At 62.4% G+C, this 18,489-nt stretch overlaps 1 protein-coding gene across 2 annotated transcripts; it reads right to left on the reverse strand.

Moving 5' to 3' along the window:
• Nucleotides 1–916: 916 nt before the first annotated feature.
• TTLL12 (tubulin tyrosine ligase like 12) lies at nucleotides 917–18,216 on the reverse strand. 2 transcript variants are annotated; one of them, XM_065945122.1, is made up of 14 exons: nucleotides 17,912–18,216; nucleotides 14,041–14,213; nucleotides 11,859–12,057; nucleotides 10,870–11,029; nucleotides 10,655–10,788; nucleotides 8,306–8,382; nucleotides 7,084–7,200; nucleotides 6,794–6,988; nucleotides 6,390–6,516; nucleotides 5,606–5,757; nucleotides 5,145–5,226; nucleotides 3,431–3,499; nucleotides 2,744–2,882; nucleotides 917–2,300 (listed from the first exon to the last, which is right to left on the reverse strand). In XM_065945122.1, the coding sequence occupies exons 1-14, from the start codon at nucleotides 18,122–18,124 to the stop codon at nucleotides 2,149–2,151; spliced, it is 1,989 nt and encodes a 662-aa protein (XP_065801194.1). In that variant the 5' UTR covers nucleotides 18,125–18,216; the 3' UTR covers nucleotides 917–2,148. The 2 variants fall into 2 exon arrangements, with proteins under 2 accessions (XP_065801194.1, XP_065801203.1); XM_065945131.1 differs by having other exon boundaries at nucleotides 6,405–6,516; nucleotides 17,912–18,215.
• Nucleotides 18,217–18,489: the final 273 nt, after the last annotated feature.

The raw sequence follows: 18,489 nt of genomic DNA on the forward strand, positions 1-18,489 counted from the left end.
TGCAAAGAGCCAACTCACTAGAAAAGGTTCTGATGCTGGGAAAGACTGAAGGCAGAAGGGGACAGTAGAGGATGAGATGGTTGGTTAGCATCAGCGACTCAATGGATATGAACTTGAGCTAATTCTGGGGGATGATGAAGGACAGGGGAGCCTGGTGTGCTGGAGTCCATGTTGGACATGACTTAGCAACTGAACCACCAGGAAATCAAGCTTTGGGTCAGGAACTGCTACAGCCTGAATATTTACTCTCTCCAATTCATATTGAACTCCTAAACCCCAGCGAGAGGTTGGTTGGTGGGGCCTTTGGGAGGTGACTACGTCATGAAGGTGGGGCCCCCACAAATGGGACTAGAGCCCTTTTAAGAGACCCCAGAAACCTCCCTCCTCCCTTCCATCACGAGGAAACAATGAGAAAACAGCTGACCAAATCAGGAAGAGGGTCCCACTTCAGACACAATTATCTGCTGCCCCCTTGACCTGAGGCCACCCCAACCTCCAGAACAGATTTCAGTTGTTTAAAGCACCCAAACCCAGACTGACAAGGACTTGGAGACCTAAACACCACCTCATTACTTCTGTTTTTCAAAGCATGTTTGTGCATGCTCAGTCATGTCTGACTCTTGTGACCCCATGGACCATAGCCCGCCAGGGTTCTCTGTCCATGGGATTTCCCAGGCAAGAATAGTGGAGCGGGTTGCCAGTTCCTCCTCCAGGGGATCTTCCTGACCCAGGGATCGAACCTGTCTCTCTGGTGCCTCCTGCATTGGCAGGCAACTCTTCACTTGCGCCACTGGGAAGCCCCTTCACAAAGCCCTCATCTTGGTACTTTGGTTTTCTTCGACAACCAGAGGAAAACAACTGACACATCAGGCAGGCCTGTGGTTCCAGGGCCCCAGAGAGAAAAGGGAGGCAGGGGTACAGAAGGCAGACTTTATTGTAGCACAAACCGTCAGGAGGGGACAGGACACAGCAGCTCTCTGCGGGGAAAACCAGAGTTGAGGCGTCCTGCCCTCTAACCTCCGCTCGGCTGGAGGGAGGGGTGCTTCCCCAGGACACAGGCTGAATTTGTGGGTAACAGACAGGACGGGCAGACACACCCCTCTGGCGGACACAGAGGTGAGAGGCACAGTCAAGTCCAGTTTTGCTACAAAGATCACTCTTGGCTCCAGAGTGAAACAAGCACCCTCCCCCCAACAACACACCGACACACACACACAAACACACGCACGCACGCACGCACGCACACGCTCTGCAGGCAGCTCTCCTCCACAAGTCAGACCCACCGCCTCGTGAGCTGGGCCTGGGTACACCGTGGCTATACAAACTATGCTGCAAACTTGGACTCAAAATTCCAGAAACATAATGAAGAACGAGAACTCCGCATTTTCTTCCCATTAATGAAAAAGTAACAAAAATCCCACTTTTTGACTCTGGCTGGTGGAAGGCGGCCTCTGGAATTGTCTTTCTCAGCCATCCACCGCCTGGTGTCCTGCTGTCCACCTGACCCCAAGCCCCCTCACCAAAGTCCCAGCCAACCTCAGACGAGGTGAGGACCCCTGCGGGGCCCAGTGGGCTGGCAGGACCTGGCAACACACTGTGGCCTGTCCATGGGGCCGGACAGAAAGGCAACAGCAGCCAAGGGGAGTGGCCTCCCGCCCTGGAGCCTCAAGGTTTTGCTGGTGAAGGTTCGACTCTGGGGGTGAGAGGTTTGGCTCTGAGAAGCCAGCTTCCTGGGGTGATCTGGGGACGCCTGTCCCAGGGCCTGGGGTGGAGCGTGGGAACAGCCAGTCTGGCCTGTTAGCGTCTGGATTCTCACGAGGGCTCCTGGGGAACCTCGTTCCTGAGAACATCTTGTCATGCTTCCCGGAACCGCTTTCATGAACACCGCTGGAACCAAGCTCTCTGGGATAAAGCCCTTGCTGAGCTGATATTGACCACCACAGAGTCGGTGGAGAGGGGCGTGTGGACTGGGGCCTGGCACTCGACCCTAGGGACTGACCGAGGGGAGGTGGGCCCCCGAACCCCAGGCTGGGAGGCTGGAACGAGGGCTCGTGGGAGGTGGGGCGGGGGGGGACACGTTGCAGAAGCAGCTCCGGGAACTGAGGCTGGAATCCACCCATAAGCACCAGCAGGAGGGCCAGCGGGCGCCTAGAGGAGGCGGGTGACGGGGCAGTCGTTGGGTTCATCCAGGAACAAGGTGCTGAAGATGTCGTTGAAGAAGCTTGGGTGGTACCTGCAGGCTCGCTCGCAGTCCGGGTTGAAGTTCACCTCCAGGATCTGTGGCTGCATCACTCGCTTCCCTGATGGCACAGAAGCACAGCCTGTCTCACTCCGGGGAGGGGGGCTGCTGGGGGCTGCGGGGCTTCTCCAGGGGGCGGCCTGGCCTGAAGCCTGCTCTTGTAGGGGGACGACTGGGGCCGCCTCCAGCCCCGGGAGTGCCACGAGCCACCACACCCCGCTCAGATGTCTGGTTCAGTGGGACGCTAGGCCCCCTCTCCTCGCACGCAGAGCGCCTCTCCTCATGAGCCCTCTCCTTTCCCCCTGGTGCTCCGCCCTGCAGGCTGCAGACCCTCAAGGTGGGCTTCCTCTGACCCAGATGTCTCCGGGTTAATCAGAGGCAAGGGGCATGGGGCAGCATGGACCAGGCCGAGGCAACAGTGCCCCCTCTCTGTCCCTGGGAGGCTGGGGTGGTGGCTGGAGGATCAGCTCTGGGTAAATGGGGGTGGGCGGGGAGCCCCCTCACCATCCGGACGACTGTCCCACTTCAGCATGAGGTCGACGGCGTACACGGCCCGGGATGAGGGGTAGTCACAGATGCCCAGCGGGGGCGGCCTGGCACACGCCACCTGGAACAGCTCCGTGAAGGCCTGGAAGATTTCAGCCTGGGGGCCGGGAGGGGTCGGGGGACAGGGTCAAGGGGCCTGCAGGCTGACGCTGGGACCAGCCCCTCGGAGCAGCCTCTCAACATGGGGCTCGCTGCCCCTTCCTGAGCCCTGGTCTCCAAGCGGCCACGTCACCTCCTCCGACACCTTCCATGACCTGCAGCCTGACTTGCTCCCCTCACACCTGGCACCCACTCCCTGCAGACCTGTGTCCTCCTGCCTCAGATCTTCCACAGCTCCTTCTGCCCCAAGCCCGGCATCTGAGATGCTGGCTCCAGGACGTGGGGACCAGCCCCCAGGTATGCGGTTTCTGGGGTGCACAGAGCCTGTGTCTGTCCCAAGGGTGGTCCTGAAGGCCCCACCAGGCTCCTCCTCTCCCCAAGGAGCCCTCGTGACACCCCACTAGGCCAGAGAGGAGGAGGGGGTCTCACCCATACCCTCTCTCTCTGGTGGAGGAGCTGGACCACCAAGAAAAGGTGAAGGCCCCCCATGTGCCTGATGCTGCCCATGAGGCAAGCCCTGGCCCCTCGAGCTTGACCAGCACTCACCTGGACGCTCTTCCAGGGGAACTCTGGGTACTGTTTCTCAAACTCCGGGATGAACTCGTTGTAGTGTACCTGCAACGGACATAGGGCCCATCATGCTCCTCCCAGGGCCTCCTCTGCGCAAGGACGAGGGAGGCCTGACCTGTCCTGCCTTCACACTCGCTGGAGCTGACACTCGTTGGGGTCCCAGGGAGGCGCCCACAGCCTCTCCAGCTCCACCCCTGCCGGCACAGATCGGGGGCAGGAGACGGGGTCTGAGCTCTGGACACATTTACTTCGCAGGGCCTCAAGGTTTCCCTGTGTAAAATGGGACAGTGCTTCCCGCCCAGCAAACCTGCTTTGCAGGTGGCTGTGAGGTTCCAGTAAGGCAGTGAATGCTGAGAGGGCTGGCCAACGGGTCACCATGTCCCTCTCAGAATGGTCACTGGAGGCAGAACTCGGACCTGAGCCTGCAGGGCCCATGTCTGAGCTTGGCAACGGCTCAAAGTGCCTGCGGACGGCAAGGGCGTCTCAGGCCAAGACCGCACCCAGCACACACCTGAGCATGCCGCTCGGTGGCTCAGGTTCCTCCCAGAGAGGACCAGGACCGGCTCCCTAAGGAAGCCCAGTGTCCACACCCTGGTGGACACGTATCCCCCACGCAGGGGCATCAGAGGAGACGTGACCCTCAGAATGATGCCTGCTCCACAGAGGGAGGGCGCTCAGGCCTGAGAGACGACCTCAGCTACAGCCCAGGGCTCCGGCAAGGGCTCAGGATCCTAGACACCAGCTGCTAACACAGCCCTGGACAAGAGGAGGGACACGCAGCAGCAGCTCTGCTGGGTGGGCATGTGGCCTGGCCCCTCTGACAGCGCAGGGCCCCCAAAGGATATCTCACACATGGAACAGCGAGTGTTCAGTGCAGCTCAGGGCTTCCCTGCTGGCTCAGAAAGTAAAGAATCTGCCTGTGATACAGGAGACCAGGGTTTGATCCCTGGGTCGGGGAGATCCCCTGTGGAGGGGCGTGGCAACCCATTCCAGTATTCTTGCCTGGAGAATCCCATGGACAGACCATGGCGGGTCACAAAGTGTGGGACACAATGAAGTGACTCACACACACACACGGAGTTCAGTTTGCTAGTACATCGCCGTGTGCCGGGGCAGTAAGAGCCCCCCTCTCAGGAGCAGCTCTGCTGTGTGGACGTGGGGACCTCAGGGCCACGGCAGGGCGTGGAGCAGGGTGGAGAGCGGCTGTGCCCTGCCTCCCGTCTGCCCCCAACAGTCAGGACCAACACCCCTCCGGACTCTCTTCCTCCACCGGGAGCTGGGCCCTGCCTCTGCCCAGAAGGAGCCTGCCCCATCTGCCCCAGGTGCCCTGCAGGCCAGCTGGGGGTTGATGCCCTCACCTCAAGGAGCCCTGCCCCTGTGCCCTCTTGCTCAAGGCACACAGACAGCCCGGGGAAGACAGAGGGTCCAGGTGGGGTCAGAGGCCAGCAGCGGCCACCCGCCCTGGGCGCCGTGTGACATGAGCCAGGGAAGCCTCAGGGCCCCGCTATCTCGACCTGAGTGTGTGTGCCCCTCCGAGCGCTGGGGGCAGCGCTGGGAGGGGACGCAGGACCCAGAGGGCAGCTCCCCTGACCAGTATGCAGCTTGCCAGGAAGACCCGCTGATGGGTGTGGGGTCCCGTCTGCACCAGCCTCCAAGCGGACCCAGCTCCCCAGGCCCCACGAAGCCTCACCTGCTTCAGCACCACTTCCGGGTCATAGTTCATGACAGTGAAATGCTTCTCGTAGTCGTCCAGGTCGTTGAGGGCAAAGGGCCTGCAGGATGAGCAGACGGACACTCAAGTGGGTCCCGAGTGCGGCTGGCCCCAGCGGGATAGACAGGCAGGTGCTTGGAGCCCCCAGCCGAGCATCCGTTCTCCCACTGGTGAGAGTGGGCGGGGTGGTCCCATGGCCCCCGTGGGCTCACCACTAGACCCCCACGAGCCCCTAAACATCGACAGGGTTTGCAGGGCTGGGGTCTGTCACACAAGGGGGTGCTGATTTGGGGAGGGTTACCACCGGTTATCAGAAATGGGCTCAGCGGGGTCCCTGCTGGGGAAGGAGCCCCGGTGCAGGTGTTCTCATCCAGAGTAAAAGAGGCACAGCTCCCCCCACCCCCAGCCCAGCCGCCCACCTGCCGCCCAGCTGTCATTACCGGTTGGAGAACCGCAGCCAGAACACGTCGTAGGCGAATAACCTCAGGGGCTTCACCGACCGCAGCAGCAGGATGTAGCGGATGTCGAACTTGACCCTCCCCACGTCTTCCCGAAGGAACAAGACGGGACTCTCGATGTACTTGGACACAACCTGAGGACACAGGAGCGGGCTTGCGTGTGCTCGCCTCGCCCCGGCCAGGACAGAGCGACCTGGCCTCCCTGGCCGTGGATCACGCCCTGGGGACACCTGAGCGCGGTCACGCCTGGAGGAGTGGACTCACTCTCGAGTCTACCTCCCCTCCAACCCCAGGCTTGGGGGGGGCCCCGACTTGGTACCTGCCCCCCGCACTCTGCGTCTTCCTGTCTTTGCACACCTGTGTCTAAAACTGCAACAAGCTCTCACTCTCGTCATCGTTAATTGAGAGAAAACATGCCACTGATTTTTAGACTTTGAAAACTGGAAACAAATTCTCAGCCATAAATCCACCGGCTCCCTATCCCAGGGCTGGGAACCTCCCTGCTGACTTGTCTCTCTCGGGCCTCTGTCTGTCCGGGAGCAGAACCTGTGTCCTTCACTTCCCCCACTGCTGGCCCCTCGTCGCTACAGCACCTTTCTCCATGGCCCTGCGGGGCTCCCTGACCCAGCCACCTGCCTCCGGTGGGTGGTCCCCCGGGGGGGCTCCCTCCCTGCCGGCAAGGGCAGCGAGCAGCGGCACCTCCCAGCTTAGCAATGACGCCGCCACCAGGACCGCCCTCGCCGGTCCCCGAGAGCAGGCCCCCCACCTGCCAGCGCCCCACCTTGGGGGAGCTCTCGCGGTGCCGGACGATGCTGTGCAGGTTCTTGGTGATGTGCGTGTCCAGGCTGCGGGCCAGGTTCCAGGGCTTGCAGATCCAGTGGTTGTCCTCGCCCCTGGAAGCAGAGAAGTCAGCTAAGCTGTGTGCCCCCAGGACTGCGGCCGCAGAGAAGCCAAGGGAGGGGTCCCAGAGAAGACGTCAAGGCTGGGCTTTGGTAGCCAGCAGTTGGCTGAGGCCAAGATGGAAGTGCCGTCAAGCCCCGCAGCGGGCACGCGGCAGGCGCCGGCTATGGGGCGGGCCAGGCCGACTGGGATGGCGGGGTGGTCAGGGGTGGGGGCCGCAGGAGCCTGCTGGGCGTTGTCTCAGCTAGTGGGGTGCACGGGGGAGCTTACCGCCTCTCCCGCTGCTGGAAGTAGCTGATGAACTGGGGCAGCTCCGTGCGCAGGTTGAAGGTGCGGGGCAGCCAGGCCGGGCCCTCGGGGCCGCCCGCCCGGCGCGCGATGGAGGCCAGGCAGTCCTTCACTGTCAGCAGGTTCTCGCAGGGGAACTGGTTTAGCAGCACGTTGGGCCTCTCCTGGCTCAGCCTCCTGCAGGGCCCAGGCAGGTGCCGCCGTTCAGGAGAGGCGGGGGCTCCCAGGGGCAGGGGAGGCGGGCCGGGCCCCTGGGCCGGGAGGCGCCTTACCTGTAATCCTTGAAGTGTGAGAAGTTGTAGAGGACGTCGGCGTCCGCCTCGCTCTGGGTAAAGGTGAAGCGTGGGTGGGTGAGGTGGCTGAGCACCTGCCGGATGTCCGTGTAGACCCTGCGGGGGCGGGGCTGGGGTCAGCCGGACGGGCTCGGATCATGCCATCTGCATTGTCCGCCCAGCGATGGGGCCCTCGGACCCTGGTGACCCCGGATCCCCCACTTGTGAGACGGGACCCCAGGGCCAGCTCCTTGTGCTCACCCTGAGAATGAAACAGGATAACCCCAGTGTTTCACCGACCCGGGCTCCTGCCTCACATGTCCAACAGGACGGGCGGACACACCTGAGGAGGGCTGCCCTCAGAGAAGTGAGCTGGCGCCCCAGGGCCCCAGGGCCCAGACAAGTGCCCCGGACAAGGCCTCATTCCATGCTGGCACCAGCCCTGGCCCTGGGCAGGGGAGAGGACAGCGGGCCTGGGACTGTGTCTGCCAGGGGCGGTAGACTGGCCACACTTTGAAAGCGACGGGGCTGCGAGTGAAGGTGGGAGGGAGACAGGACTCCACCTGGACAGTGATCCAGGCCTGGAGAGAGAGGTGAGGCCAGCACGGGGCATCTAGCTCATGGCCGGGGCACAGCTATGGCTGGGGACGAGGCGACGGGGCCTTGGTGCAGCCTCTGACCCAGGAAGTGGAGGGGTGTTGGGCGGTGGCCTCGGGGAAGGGGAGGATGGCTAGAGGGGAGGAAACCCCCAGGGTCTGGGGGGAAGGGACAGAGTGGAGGAGGTTTGGGCAGTCAGAGGGAGGGGACCTCCAGAAGACAGAGGCCAAGCTGCCCCGACACGGCTGTTACCTGGGGGGCATCCCTCTGTACCTTCCTCACCTGTAAAATGGACCGTCTACTTCCACCCCGTTGGAGCCTGGGCTGGCAGGCCTGCCTGGCCTGACGGAAGCTGCCAGCCCACAGCTGCAGACAGCTGGCCGTGGCCCCTCCTGGCCGCCTGGGTGCCCAGCACCGCTGGCACTGTCCGCGCTGGCTCCCGGCTCACCCTCCCTTCTCGGGCGTCTCTCTGTGACCCGCAGACCCCACCCCTGGCGGTCCCGTCACTGCTGTGCTGCCCGCAGGCGGCAGCCTGCACGGGGGATGTCCCAGGAGTCTGGGGAGTGCGTGAGGAAAGGCAGCGAGAAGTCTCGTCACAGTCTGGGGGTGCGGGCGGGCTACGCACTTGAAGACGTGGTCGCAGGGGTACCCCGCGGGGCTGATGGCCAGGGGCAGCTTCTCCTTGTTCTCCTCCAGTATGGCCTAGAAGGGAAACGCCAGAGGTAGAAACAGACCTTCAAGAAAGGGAGCAAGTGAGCACAGGCCTCCCGCCCGGCACACCAGGCTTGTGTGACCCCGGGGCCGCACCCGGCTCAGGTAGAGCCCTTCTCAGGTGCCGGGGCGCCCGGAGCCCCCCGACCACCCCCGCCCCAGGATTCTGGGGCTCGAGGCCGCTCAGGTCCCGAACAGCCTGTTCCGTGTCAAAAGAACAGTGTAGACACTGCTCTCAACCTTCCTGTCGCTTCTAAACGCCTCTTCCAAGTCACAGGCCGCCCAGAAGGTGCCGGGCCTTTCCCAGACAGGGTCCTCTCTGAAGGGAAGCGGTGTGATGGTTTAACACCTGTTCACATACTTTCTGATATTTCTTTCGAAAGGCACAGTTAATAATGCATCTCCCCTTGAACGTGGGTTGTGCTGAATGACATGTTTATAACCCACGGGAAGAAGCGGAGCCTGCAAACTCGTGAAAGGGCCTGTGGCCTCCTCCCGTCTCCCCTCCGATCACTTCCTCCCAGAGTCAGCCGCCATATCCCGAGGACGGTCAAGAGGCCCCCCACCCACAGCCAGCGCTGCCTTCCCAAGCGTGAGTGCGCCACGTGGGGGCTGGTCCTCAGCCTGACCAAGCCTCAGACGACAGCCTGACTGTGCTCATGAGAGCCGAGGCTAGAAACACCCAGCTGAGCCACTCCCCATCTCCTTTCCACAGAGAGCAGGACCTAACAAACGTCTGCTGTTCTGAGAAGCCACGTTTTGGAACAAGCGGTCACCTGGCGCTAGCTGACTAATACAGGCAACCCCAGGGCCCAGAGCACAGGCCTGACCCAAATGGCTCTAAAACCACCAGGATGTTTAAGAAAACCAGTGTCTGGACTCTTCTCCTCTTCTTGGGCCAGTGGGGGGCATTCCCCCTACACCCCCCAAAATTACTGATTTCATGTTCCTTTAACAAACTCAAAACCAGGAAGTCTTTGTCCCTAAGCCACCGGTCATCCACTCCTTTGCTTTCACACTCTCATTCAAGTGTTTAGTAAGCCCCTACAAAGCGCAAGCACTCTACGAGGCTCTGAAATACACCTCTGAATTAAGAAGGGTGATCACTGAGTTTCTAACAGGGCTCAATCACCATTGGCTTAAATTCACAGGGAAAAGTGCCAACAGGCCCACCGCGTCAGCCCAGCCCTCCCAGCCAGAAGATCACAGAACAGCTAACACCAGGCAACCTGCCCACTCGTTATCTCGGGGTTAACTCCCTTCCTCCTTTCCCAATCCTCTGGGGCGCTCGGTGAGCGTCTGATAGACTGGTGGGGGGCAGAGAAACGTCAACATGATGTGGAAAGGCTAGAGCCTCGGCCTGCAAGTTCCCAGGACCCTCCGAGTTTGGACTCCAGCTCTTCTGCCAGCTGTGTGGCCTTTGACAAGTGACTTAACCTCTCTGTGCGTCAGTTTCCCTACCCCCTGCTAAATGACGATACAACAGGAATGAAGGTCCTACTCTAAGGGCTACAGCTGAGCACACCCAGAAGGTGCTAAGCAGAAACTTGTGCATCCCTTGGTTTCCAACTGGGATGAGCGGATGAGACGCAGCGGCTGGAGATGAAGGCAGGGGAGGAGGAGAGGGGGCTGGGGTGTCAATTCCCGCTCAGCTCTGCCTGGTTCTGCTCCCAAAGGCCTTGCTGGGCGCACCAACCCTGGCTCCCGATGCTGGCCCGCCCCACGGACTGGGCCCTCCACCAGTCAGGCCCTGTGAGTGGGTCCCCTGGTCCCAGTGGGGCCCAGACAACAGACTGTCATCCCCAGCTACGATGCTCGTGATAACCCCTTGTGGGCCTACTGTGCGCCATGAAACATAGCGTGTAGTGTGTAAAGTGTCCTCACACCCCGGTGAGGGAGGTGTCATGAGACAAGGGAACTGTCCCAAGCCAGGATTCACAGCCCAGCTGCATGGCCCCCACCGCAGACCCCATACGAGGAGGAGCACCCCATCACCCTCCACCAGCTCCACCCCACCCTCTGGAAGGATGGTTCCTAGCATTGGGACCCCCGGGTCTGGGCTCTGAGCTGATGCCAAGGGGTGCGGCCACATGCAGTTCATGTTCGCTCGCCGAGCTCTGAGCTCCTGTCTCGCAGACACCCCCAGGCCCCTCTCTACCTCCCACTGCAGCCAGCTGCGGCTCCGCGACATTTGGTGACCCGGCAGAGGACATTCCAGAAGCCATTGGGCCAACAGGCCCCAGGGCCGGGGCCCAGGTCCCACCTGGTAGTGCTCGGCGGGTGGCTCGGGCGTGGAGGAGCTGAGGTCCAGCAGGTCGGTGGGGACCCAGGGCAGCAGCACACACCTCCGGATCAGCGGGTCGGCCTCTCCGTAGGCGAAGTCCCGGGTCACCTCCTCTGCACCGGGACACGCGGGCCGTCAGCGGGGTGCGGGAGAGCGGCCGGCCCCTCCCTGGGGGGCGGCGGGGCCCCACTTACCGCCCGTGTCCAGGTCCCGCAGGGGCCACAGCAGCGTGTAGGCCACCTGCTGGGGCATGTAGAAGAAGGGGGCGGTGGCAAAGCTGGGCACGTCCGCGTGCTGGATGCGCGAGCCGAACTCGTCCATGATGTACCACACGGGCACCTTCTCCTCGGCCGTCTGCGGGCGGAGCACACGCCACCCTTACCCACGGGTCCTCCGGTCCCCGCACCTTTCCAGGGCGTCCACAAACCAAACACTGGCTGCCAGCCCGTCTACACTCAACTCTCAGGGCCTGGAACACCCAGCAGGCACGCCTCTGGCCCCCTGAACACAAGGCTGCCGGGCCAGGGGGCTGCCATGTGATCGCGGGTGGGGTAAAGGTGTCTGTAAGGGAGGCACTTAGCCTAGCAGCCACATGGGGGTGCTTGGTTTTGTGTGTAGGGCGGGAGGGGGAGTTCAGGGAAGGCTTCCTGGAGGAGGTGATGGCTGCGATCACGAGAAACAACTTTTGTCTTTTCCCCAGCCTCAAAGTAGGGGGCTGGTGCGTGGGGGTGGGTCTGGGGGTGGGCTGGGGAGTGATATAAGCTCCAGAGCGTGCTGAAGGGACCAGACTCTACTCCTGAAGGCAGCAAGGAATCACTAAGGGCGTTTAAGAGAGTGCTGGAACCTGCAGGCACTGGGAAAGAGACAGCCAGGTCGCTGGGCCCATGTCTAGGGGTCTGGGCCAAGGTTGTGTCCAAGGCCACGCGGACACCTAGGTCTCCGGCACTGGCTGGCCCGAGGCCAAGAGTAACAGGCCCACGATGAGGTCGCAGGGAACCAGGGCAGCTCCCACTGGCCACGGGAAGGGGAACCTGCTCACTTATGGGGTCAGGGGCCCGCCTCCCACCAGCCCTGAGAGCATGGGGCGGTGCAGGACCGGCTGCCCCCCCACCCCCCCCCCCGGGGCCCGGCTGCCTCCCCTGGGGCCTGGTTGCCCCCCACTGGGGCCCGGCTGCCCGCTCACCCCGTGGGCCAGCTGGTAGGTCTGGTTGAACTTCCACATCTCCTCCAGAACCAGGTCCACAGCCTCCGCGCTGGGCAGCTCGCCGTGGAACTCGACGCCCATCAGGTTGGCCATGCGGTGCAGCAGCCCCGGCACCTGTTGCAGCTGCTGGCGGGCGTGCGTCACACGGCACGTCCAGGCATGGTCGATGAGGAAGATGCTGCGGGTACAGGCCACGGGGGGTGGGGGGTGGGTGAGGCTACCACGCAGGCCGGGCAAGAAGCGGGAGAGGTGGCCGAGGACCAGCGGGGGGAGCTGTGCGAGGGAGAACTCGCGGCTATGGCCTGGACCCGGTGCCAGGCCTGGGTGGGGGTCTGGCTCTGCCCGCTGATTTGTCCTGGGAAATTTCCACCCCTCTCGTCCAGTTTTTCTCAAACAGGGCTACCCACCCCATCGCGGGGCTGACATGAGGATCAAATGAGACAAACAGCTGGCCACCTACATCGGATCCTCACGCGTGGAGGGATTGACTGTTACAGTGATCACGGTGAACATTAAGCGTCCTCGGCTGGATTCTGAGCTGCTGGAAAGTGGGCCCACGCCCCCCACCTTGCGACCTGCCGGCAGATGCGCCAAGAAGCCCCACTCAGAGCTCACTTGCGCTCACCCGGGACTTCTGGGCGTTGCTCAGTAGGTGCCAAGGCCTTGTGCGGGACAGGCTCCAAGTCCTCACGTGTTCAGACAAGCAGCCCACCCAGGCCAGTCTCCTGGGACGGCTATGTAGCTCCCACACCACCTTGCTGGAGGGCAAGGAGCTCCCCTGAAGGCCCGAGGCCCTGCCTGCCCCCAGCCTGCCCGACACCAGCCCAGCCTGGCTGGACGTGGACTCCCCGACACACAGCCCTGGTCCCCCCCACCCCACTATAGCAAAAGCAACAGCAAGGACTCCAGTTCTGCGGCTGGGGGCCGGCTCACTGCGCTCATACCAGTTTTTGTTGGCACATCCTGAAAAAAACGAAAACTTAGTCCTGCCCTCGTGCACAAAGCCAGGAGCACCTGGGGGGTGACCTGGGCAGGCGCACACGGGGGCTGCCGGACACGGTGGGTGTGGGAGCAGGCGGAGGCTGGGCCTGGCCACTGGGGGAGGCTCACAAAGGTCTGAGGGCAGACAGGGCCAGAAGTCGAGCTCCCAACCTTGACACCATGCCCGTCACACCCCAGACCTGCCTGCTGCTGCGTGTGGAGGGGGCAGGGAGGCAGGGAGCCCCGGAGCTGCTTGAGGAGGCCGCTGGGCCTGAGTCCTATGGCTGGCACAGGCGGGAACAGAGCAGGCACACGCATGGGTCCGCTGTACTGAACTTAATGAGTTTCTGAGTCAGAGCGCGCGTGGGTGGTGGTGCCCGTCTGCTCTGATTACCTGTGTGGCCCCTCCCATCCCACCAGGGGCCAGCGAAGGAGCTGGGAAAACTCTGCGGGAAGAGCTACGAACAGATGCCCAGGGACCCACAGGGGCTGGTGAGTTCCCCCGCAACCCCTGCCCAGGGTTTCAACAAAGTCGTGCCTGCCCGGCCCGAAGACAGTCCCTCAGCCCCTGGAAGGCAGGAAGCCTGGGGTCCAGTCCCACCTCTGGGCCCCCCACGAGTCCCCACTCGAGGAATCAACCAGGCCACGCTGCTCATGTTCCCTGATGTGAAGTCCAGGGTTCCTACCCAGAGACCAGATTCAGCAGGACCAGTGGGGAGGCCCGGTATGGGGTGTGGGGGGTTGTTCCTGGAAAAGCCCAGGCTCACGAGTTAAGATGGCCCTGGGGATGACACCCAGACCTGTAACCAGCTGGGCGATCCTGGGTGAGCCTGTCCCCACTGGGTCCTCACCAGCAAGATGAGACCTCGCCACACGTGGTCAGTGGGACCACTGGCACAGTTTAAGAGGCACCCGGGGGGAGGCTGCTCTGAGGACGGTACGAGACATGACAAACATGGGAACATCGTCAGTGTCGGGGCCGATGGGGCCCGCAAGTCCAGCTGGAAACACGGCAGCCACTGCGCACCCTGTCTCAGGCCGGCTTAAGTGGCCAGTGGTCTGGCCCGGAGGAGCAGAAGCGCCCGCAAGTACTGCTCCTCCCGGGGGTGATGGCCGGGGTGACACCCTTCAAGAGGAAGCCGCGGCGCGGATGAGAGGCGTCCAGCCCTCGGCTCCTTACCTGTTGGGGTCGGCCGCCTGGAGCCCATTCTCGTTGGTCACGATGACCTTGTAGCAGAGCTCGCTGCCAGGGTTGGGCTTCTTGCGTGCTTCTCGGGCCACCTCGTCCTCACTCTCCTCCTCTTCGGCTTCCTCCACTTGCATGATCCCAAACATCTCCCCAGCGTCGAAAACCTGGGGGCCAGAGGCAAGGGGGCGTTGGCAGGACACCCCATTCCTGCCCCGTTCCTTCCGCCACACACTGGCCTCGGGGACAAACTGGGCCCCGAGTAGAACAGGGCCTCTTTACGGTCCAGTTGCCCATCTTACACCTGGGAGACAGGTTCCCAATGAGTGGGAAGGAGGCCCTCACCTCCCCTGACAACACAGGCACCATTATCGGGGTGCCCCAGTCTGTGGGACCCGCGCCTGGGGGAGGAACTACAAGCGAGCCTCCCAGTGACAGCCAGTCTGGCTTCCTGCTTCACAGGGAAAATGTGGCCCAGAAGGCCGACGGGGCGGCTCCGCTCACAGTTCCTGGAAGAGGCAGGATCATGGTGGGCCAGGGACTTCAGCTCAGCTTTGTTCTCACCAGATCCACCAATCCAATGCCAGGGCAGCGGAGGAGATTTGGAAGGAAGGGGGTGGGGGTCAAGAGCGCTCTGCAACCATGCCCGCCCAGGTCTGCACCAAGCATGGCCTGGGGCTGGTATCCTGGGGCCCCGGGCCAGAAAGGGGCAGAAGGGAAGGGCCTGGGTTTCCTTGAGTTTCCCTGGCAACTGCGAGCCACTTGCAGCTGGTGAAGGGGGCAAGCCAGTCAGTCCCCATACGGCCACACTCAAGACCCAGCGTCTGCCACAAGTCGGCAGGTCACCGAACCATTCCATGCCTCAGTCTCCCCATCCACACAATGGGAATATTAGAATCTATCTGCGGTTTGTTGGGAGGACTAGCTGATTCACACACACGCAGAGCTTAGAGGCTAATAGCTCTGTAAGCACTGGCCACGATACTTCTGAGCCTAGTCGCTCACCAGCGAAGGGGCCATCAGCCACCTTCCAGGGGAGCTGAGAGCAACACATCAAATCAGTGCACAGAGTCCCCGGCACAGCAAAGACTCAACAAAGACCAGCTGCCCCTAAGATGTATTTCCCATGACTCCACTAAAAACCGGAGACACATGCATCCCAGCTGCTGGCAATCAGCCATCCATTCAGGCACGAGCGGCGCTGATGTGCTGGGCCGGACAGGCACCTGGGGGTGTGAGGATGAGTGACGCATGGCCTTGCCCTGGGAGCTGACGACACAGAGCCAGAAGGGGCCATCTGAGAGGCCTAGATAACCCCTGCAGGGGCGCCGTTCTCTGAAGTGAGCGGCGAAGGAAGCAGAAGATTAACTGATTTGGCTGCTCCAGGTCTCTGATGATCTTACAGTTGCAGACTGTGGGCTCTAGTTGCCTGACGAGGGATCAAACCTGGGCCCCCTGCACTGGGAGCGGGAAGTCTTAAGACACTGGGCCACCAGGAAAGTCTCAGGAAGGGGAAGATTTCAATGTGTGGCCATGGGATGGTGGTACAAAGACTTCAGGCAGAGCAGCTGGGGCAGGAAGAGCTGTGGGGCCGGTCAGGTGCATCCCAGGGGAGCTAGTGCACTTTCTGGGATGGAGTCTTAAACCGCCCCCCACCTCCCCCCCAGAAAGCCTGGAGGCGGGGGAAGCCACAACCCTTTCTCCGGTTTGGAGTTTAGGAGAGAACAACTCAGAGGCTAGGGTCCAACCCAGAACCCCAAATCTCAATCCCTTCATGCCCAAACCTGACAAGGGGGAGGGGCGGTGTAGGACCCACCCTCCCCCAGCTGTGACACCATCCCTGTGACCACCATCCCTTCACAGAGGGGCTGGAGAATCCCCTATGTGGTAGAGGAGGACTGGTTTTGCAGCTGGGAAGTTCTTCTTAGCCAGAAAGAGCTGAAATTTATTTCAAAACACTCCCCATGGTTTCCAAGCCAGTGGGGGGCTGGAAGGGCCCCCCTTCCTCGGTCAGCAGGTGTCTGTTCTGTCAGCCAGCATCCTCCCCCACACCTGGGCCCCCAGCAGCAGGTCTGTAAGAACAAGGGCTGCAGGTTTGGGTCTGGCAAAGTGGTGACTCACAGGTCTGCCCATCACCCCAGCAAGGGAGGGTCATGGAAAAGTACTAGGTGCCCCTGAGAGGAGCAACGGTGGCCAGGATGGAGGGGACATTACACTTTGGTGACTACATGCTGGGCACACCTCTGCACCCAGACTCCACCAAGACCGTGGGAGCTGGGGCCTTGTTTCCTGGACTTGGACTCAAGACAGTCAAGTGATGCACATGAGTGACTTTGCTGCCCACAGGGCAAGTGACTTGCACGAGCAACTTCACTGCCCACGGAGGCTGGCAGGGCCAGGGCTAGGGTGTTTCCACCTCATGATCCATTCACCCAGCACCAGAAGGCCATTTTATCCTATCAGACTGCTGCGGTCCCCTTCCTGCCCAGCAGAGGCCTGGGACTAGGGCAAGTGCTTGGGAAATGCTGGCAAATGGAGGGCAGGCTTGAGGGGGAAGGAAATTCACTGTTACAAAAGGCAGGTGCCAATAACACTGTATCTTTTTTACAGCAACTCCCCTTGTTTTGAACAGGAAGGTACTTGGTCTACCGCCCCACCCCCTTCCTGGAGGTCAGACGTCCAGAGGCCTGCTGAGAGGGTGGGGTTCACCCAGCAGCCGCTGGGGTCCCAACTCACTACTTGCACTGCTTGGTCTGTCTTGACCCAGGAGGCAGCCGGTAAAGAGCCTGGCTCCAGCTCAGAAGGTCCCAACAGCTGGCCCATGAATGTGCACTGGCTTCAGCATCTGGGCAAGCCACCAAAATCCAGGACTCACCCCTCAGCTAGGACCCTTCGGAGGTAGAGGCTAGAGCACAGGCCAGCGGAAAGGAGCTGTTCCTACAAGGGAAACCCTCGAAGCATCCGAGGTCTTACAAAAAAAATTTTTTTTTTTTAAATTTTTCGGTCGTGCCATGAGGCATGTGGGACTGAACCCCTGCACTGGAAGCCTGGAGTCTGGACTGCCAGGGAAGTCTCCGAGCTCTTTTCATTTTTGTTTTGATGCTGTCTCTGCCTCCCACAGCCTCAGTTTTCCTTAATCAGCAAGATGACGGTGACCTGGGGCTCAAAATCAAATGAAGGAACACGAAAGAATTCTATGAAGAAAGCTTCTAGTTCTGAGGTCAGACAGACCTTAGAAGGATCACTTCCTCTTTCCGAGCCTCAGTTTTCTCAACTGTAGGAGAGGGCTGATGGATCCCAACCCTCACAGGGCTGCTCTGGGCTCGGACTGTGGAGGACTCAGCCCAGGGCCTGGCATGCACAACGGGAGCCAAAGTTCGTTTTAGTTCCAGTTCTCGCCGCAGCCCTGGCCCAGCCCCAGGTGCTGGCAAGACCGGGGCCACAGGTAGAGGCTCCGGCCGCCGCTCTTAGGCCCCAAACCGCCACGAAAGTGAAAATTTAAGGCTTTTGGACATCAGGCCATGCTCAAACATCCGGCCGCGTGCAACTCCTGCGTCGTCCATCCACGCCGGCCCCCGACTCTCCCCGTGCGCGTCTCACCCAAGCCCGCCCGGGAACGCGCCTTCCCTCCCATCTCCACTCCGCCAAATACCCCCGGCGCGCGCCCCCCCCCTCCCCGGGTCTCTGCCCGGAACCCGACCGCTGACCACACCCTCCCAGGTAGAAAAGTCCAGAGCCAGCCAACCCGGCGGCGCGCTCGGGACCGCTGCATGCGCGCCGCGAGGGCCCGCAGCCCGGCTCTCCCGGGGGCGCCCCGGGCCCGCCCTGCACCCCGGGCCTCCCCGCACGGCGCCCCAACCGGCACCTCGTGCTCCAGCTTGTGCAGGAGGCGGCCCCAGTACCGCTCGGGGACTCCCGACGCGCGCAGCGCCGGGCCGTGCAGCGCCGCGAACTCGGCCAGGGCCGCCCGCGCATCCTGCTCGGGGTCGAGGACCGACTCTGGGCCCGGCTCCAGCTCCGGCTCCGGCTCTGGCGTCAGGACCCGGCTGCTGCGCTCCGGCGTCGGGTCGGCCTGCATGGCGCCTCCGCCAGCGCCAGAACCCCAGCGCGGCCGTGGAGCCCGCGGGCCCGGCCCTCCGGACTTGGCCCGCACGCCCCGCCCTCCTCCGGGGTCCCCCGCCGACCCCGCCCGCCGAGGCCCTCAAGCCCCGCCCACAAGCCCAGGCGCCGGGCTGGCGGAAGGGCCTCCGAGGCAGCCCGGGGGGCGGGGCCTCCCGAGAAGGGCGCGTGCGTGAGCGCTCGGGGGCGGGGCCTTTGTGGCTCGGGGGCGGAGCCTTTGTGGCTCATGGGCGGCTGCCGGCGTGTGCGCACGCGCGGCTGGTGTGGGGGCGGCGGTGCCTTTCTCGTTCAGCCCGTGGCTGTTCGGGCGGATGCCGGAAGTGA

The sequence above is a fragment of the Muntiacus reevesi genome, chromosome 1 (genome assembly GCF_963930625.1).
Source record: "Muntiacus reevesi chromosome 1, mMunRee1.1, whole genome shotgun sequence".
Taxonomy (NCBI): domain Eukaryota; kingdom Metazoa; phylum Chordata; class Mammalia; order Artiodactyla; family Cervidae; genus Muntiacus; species Muntiacus reevesi.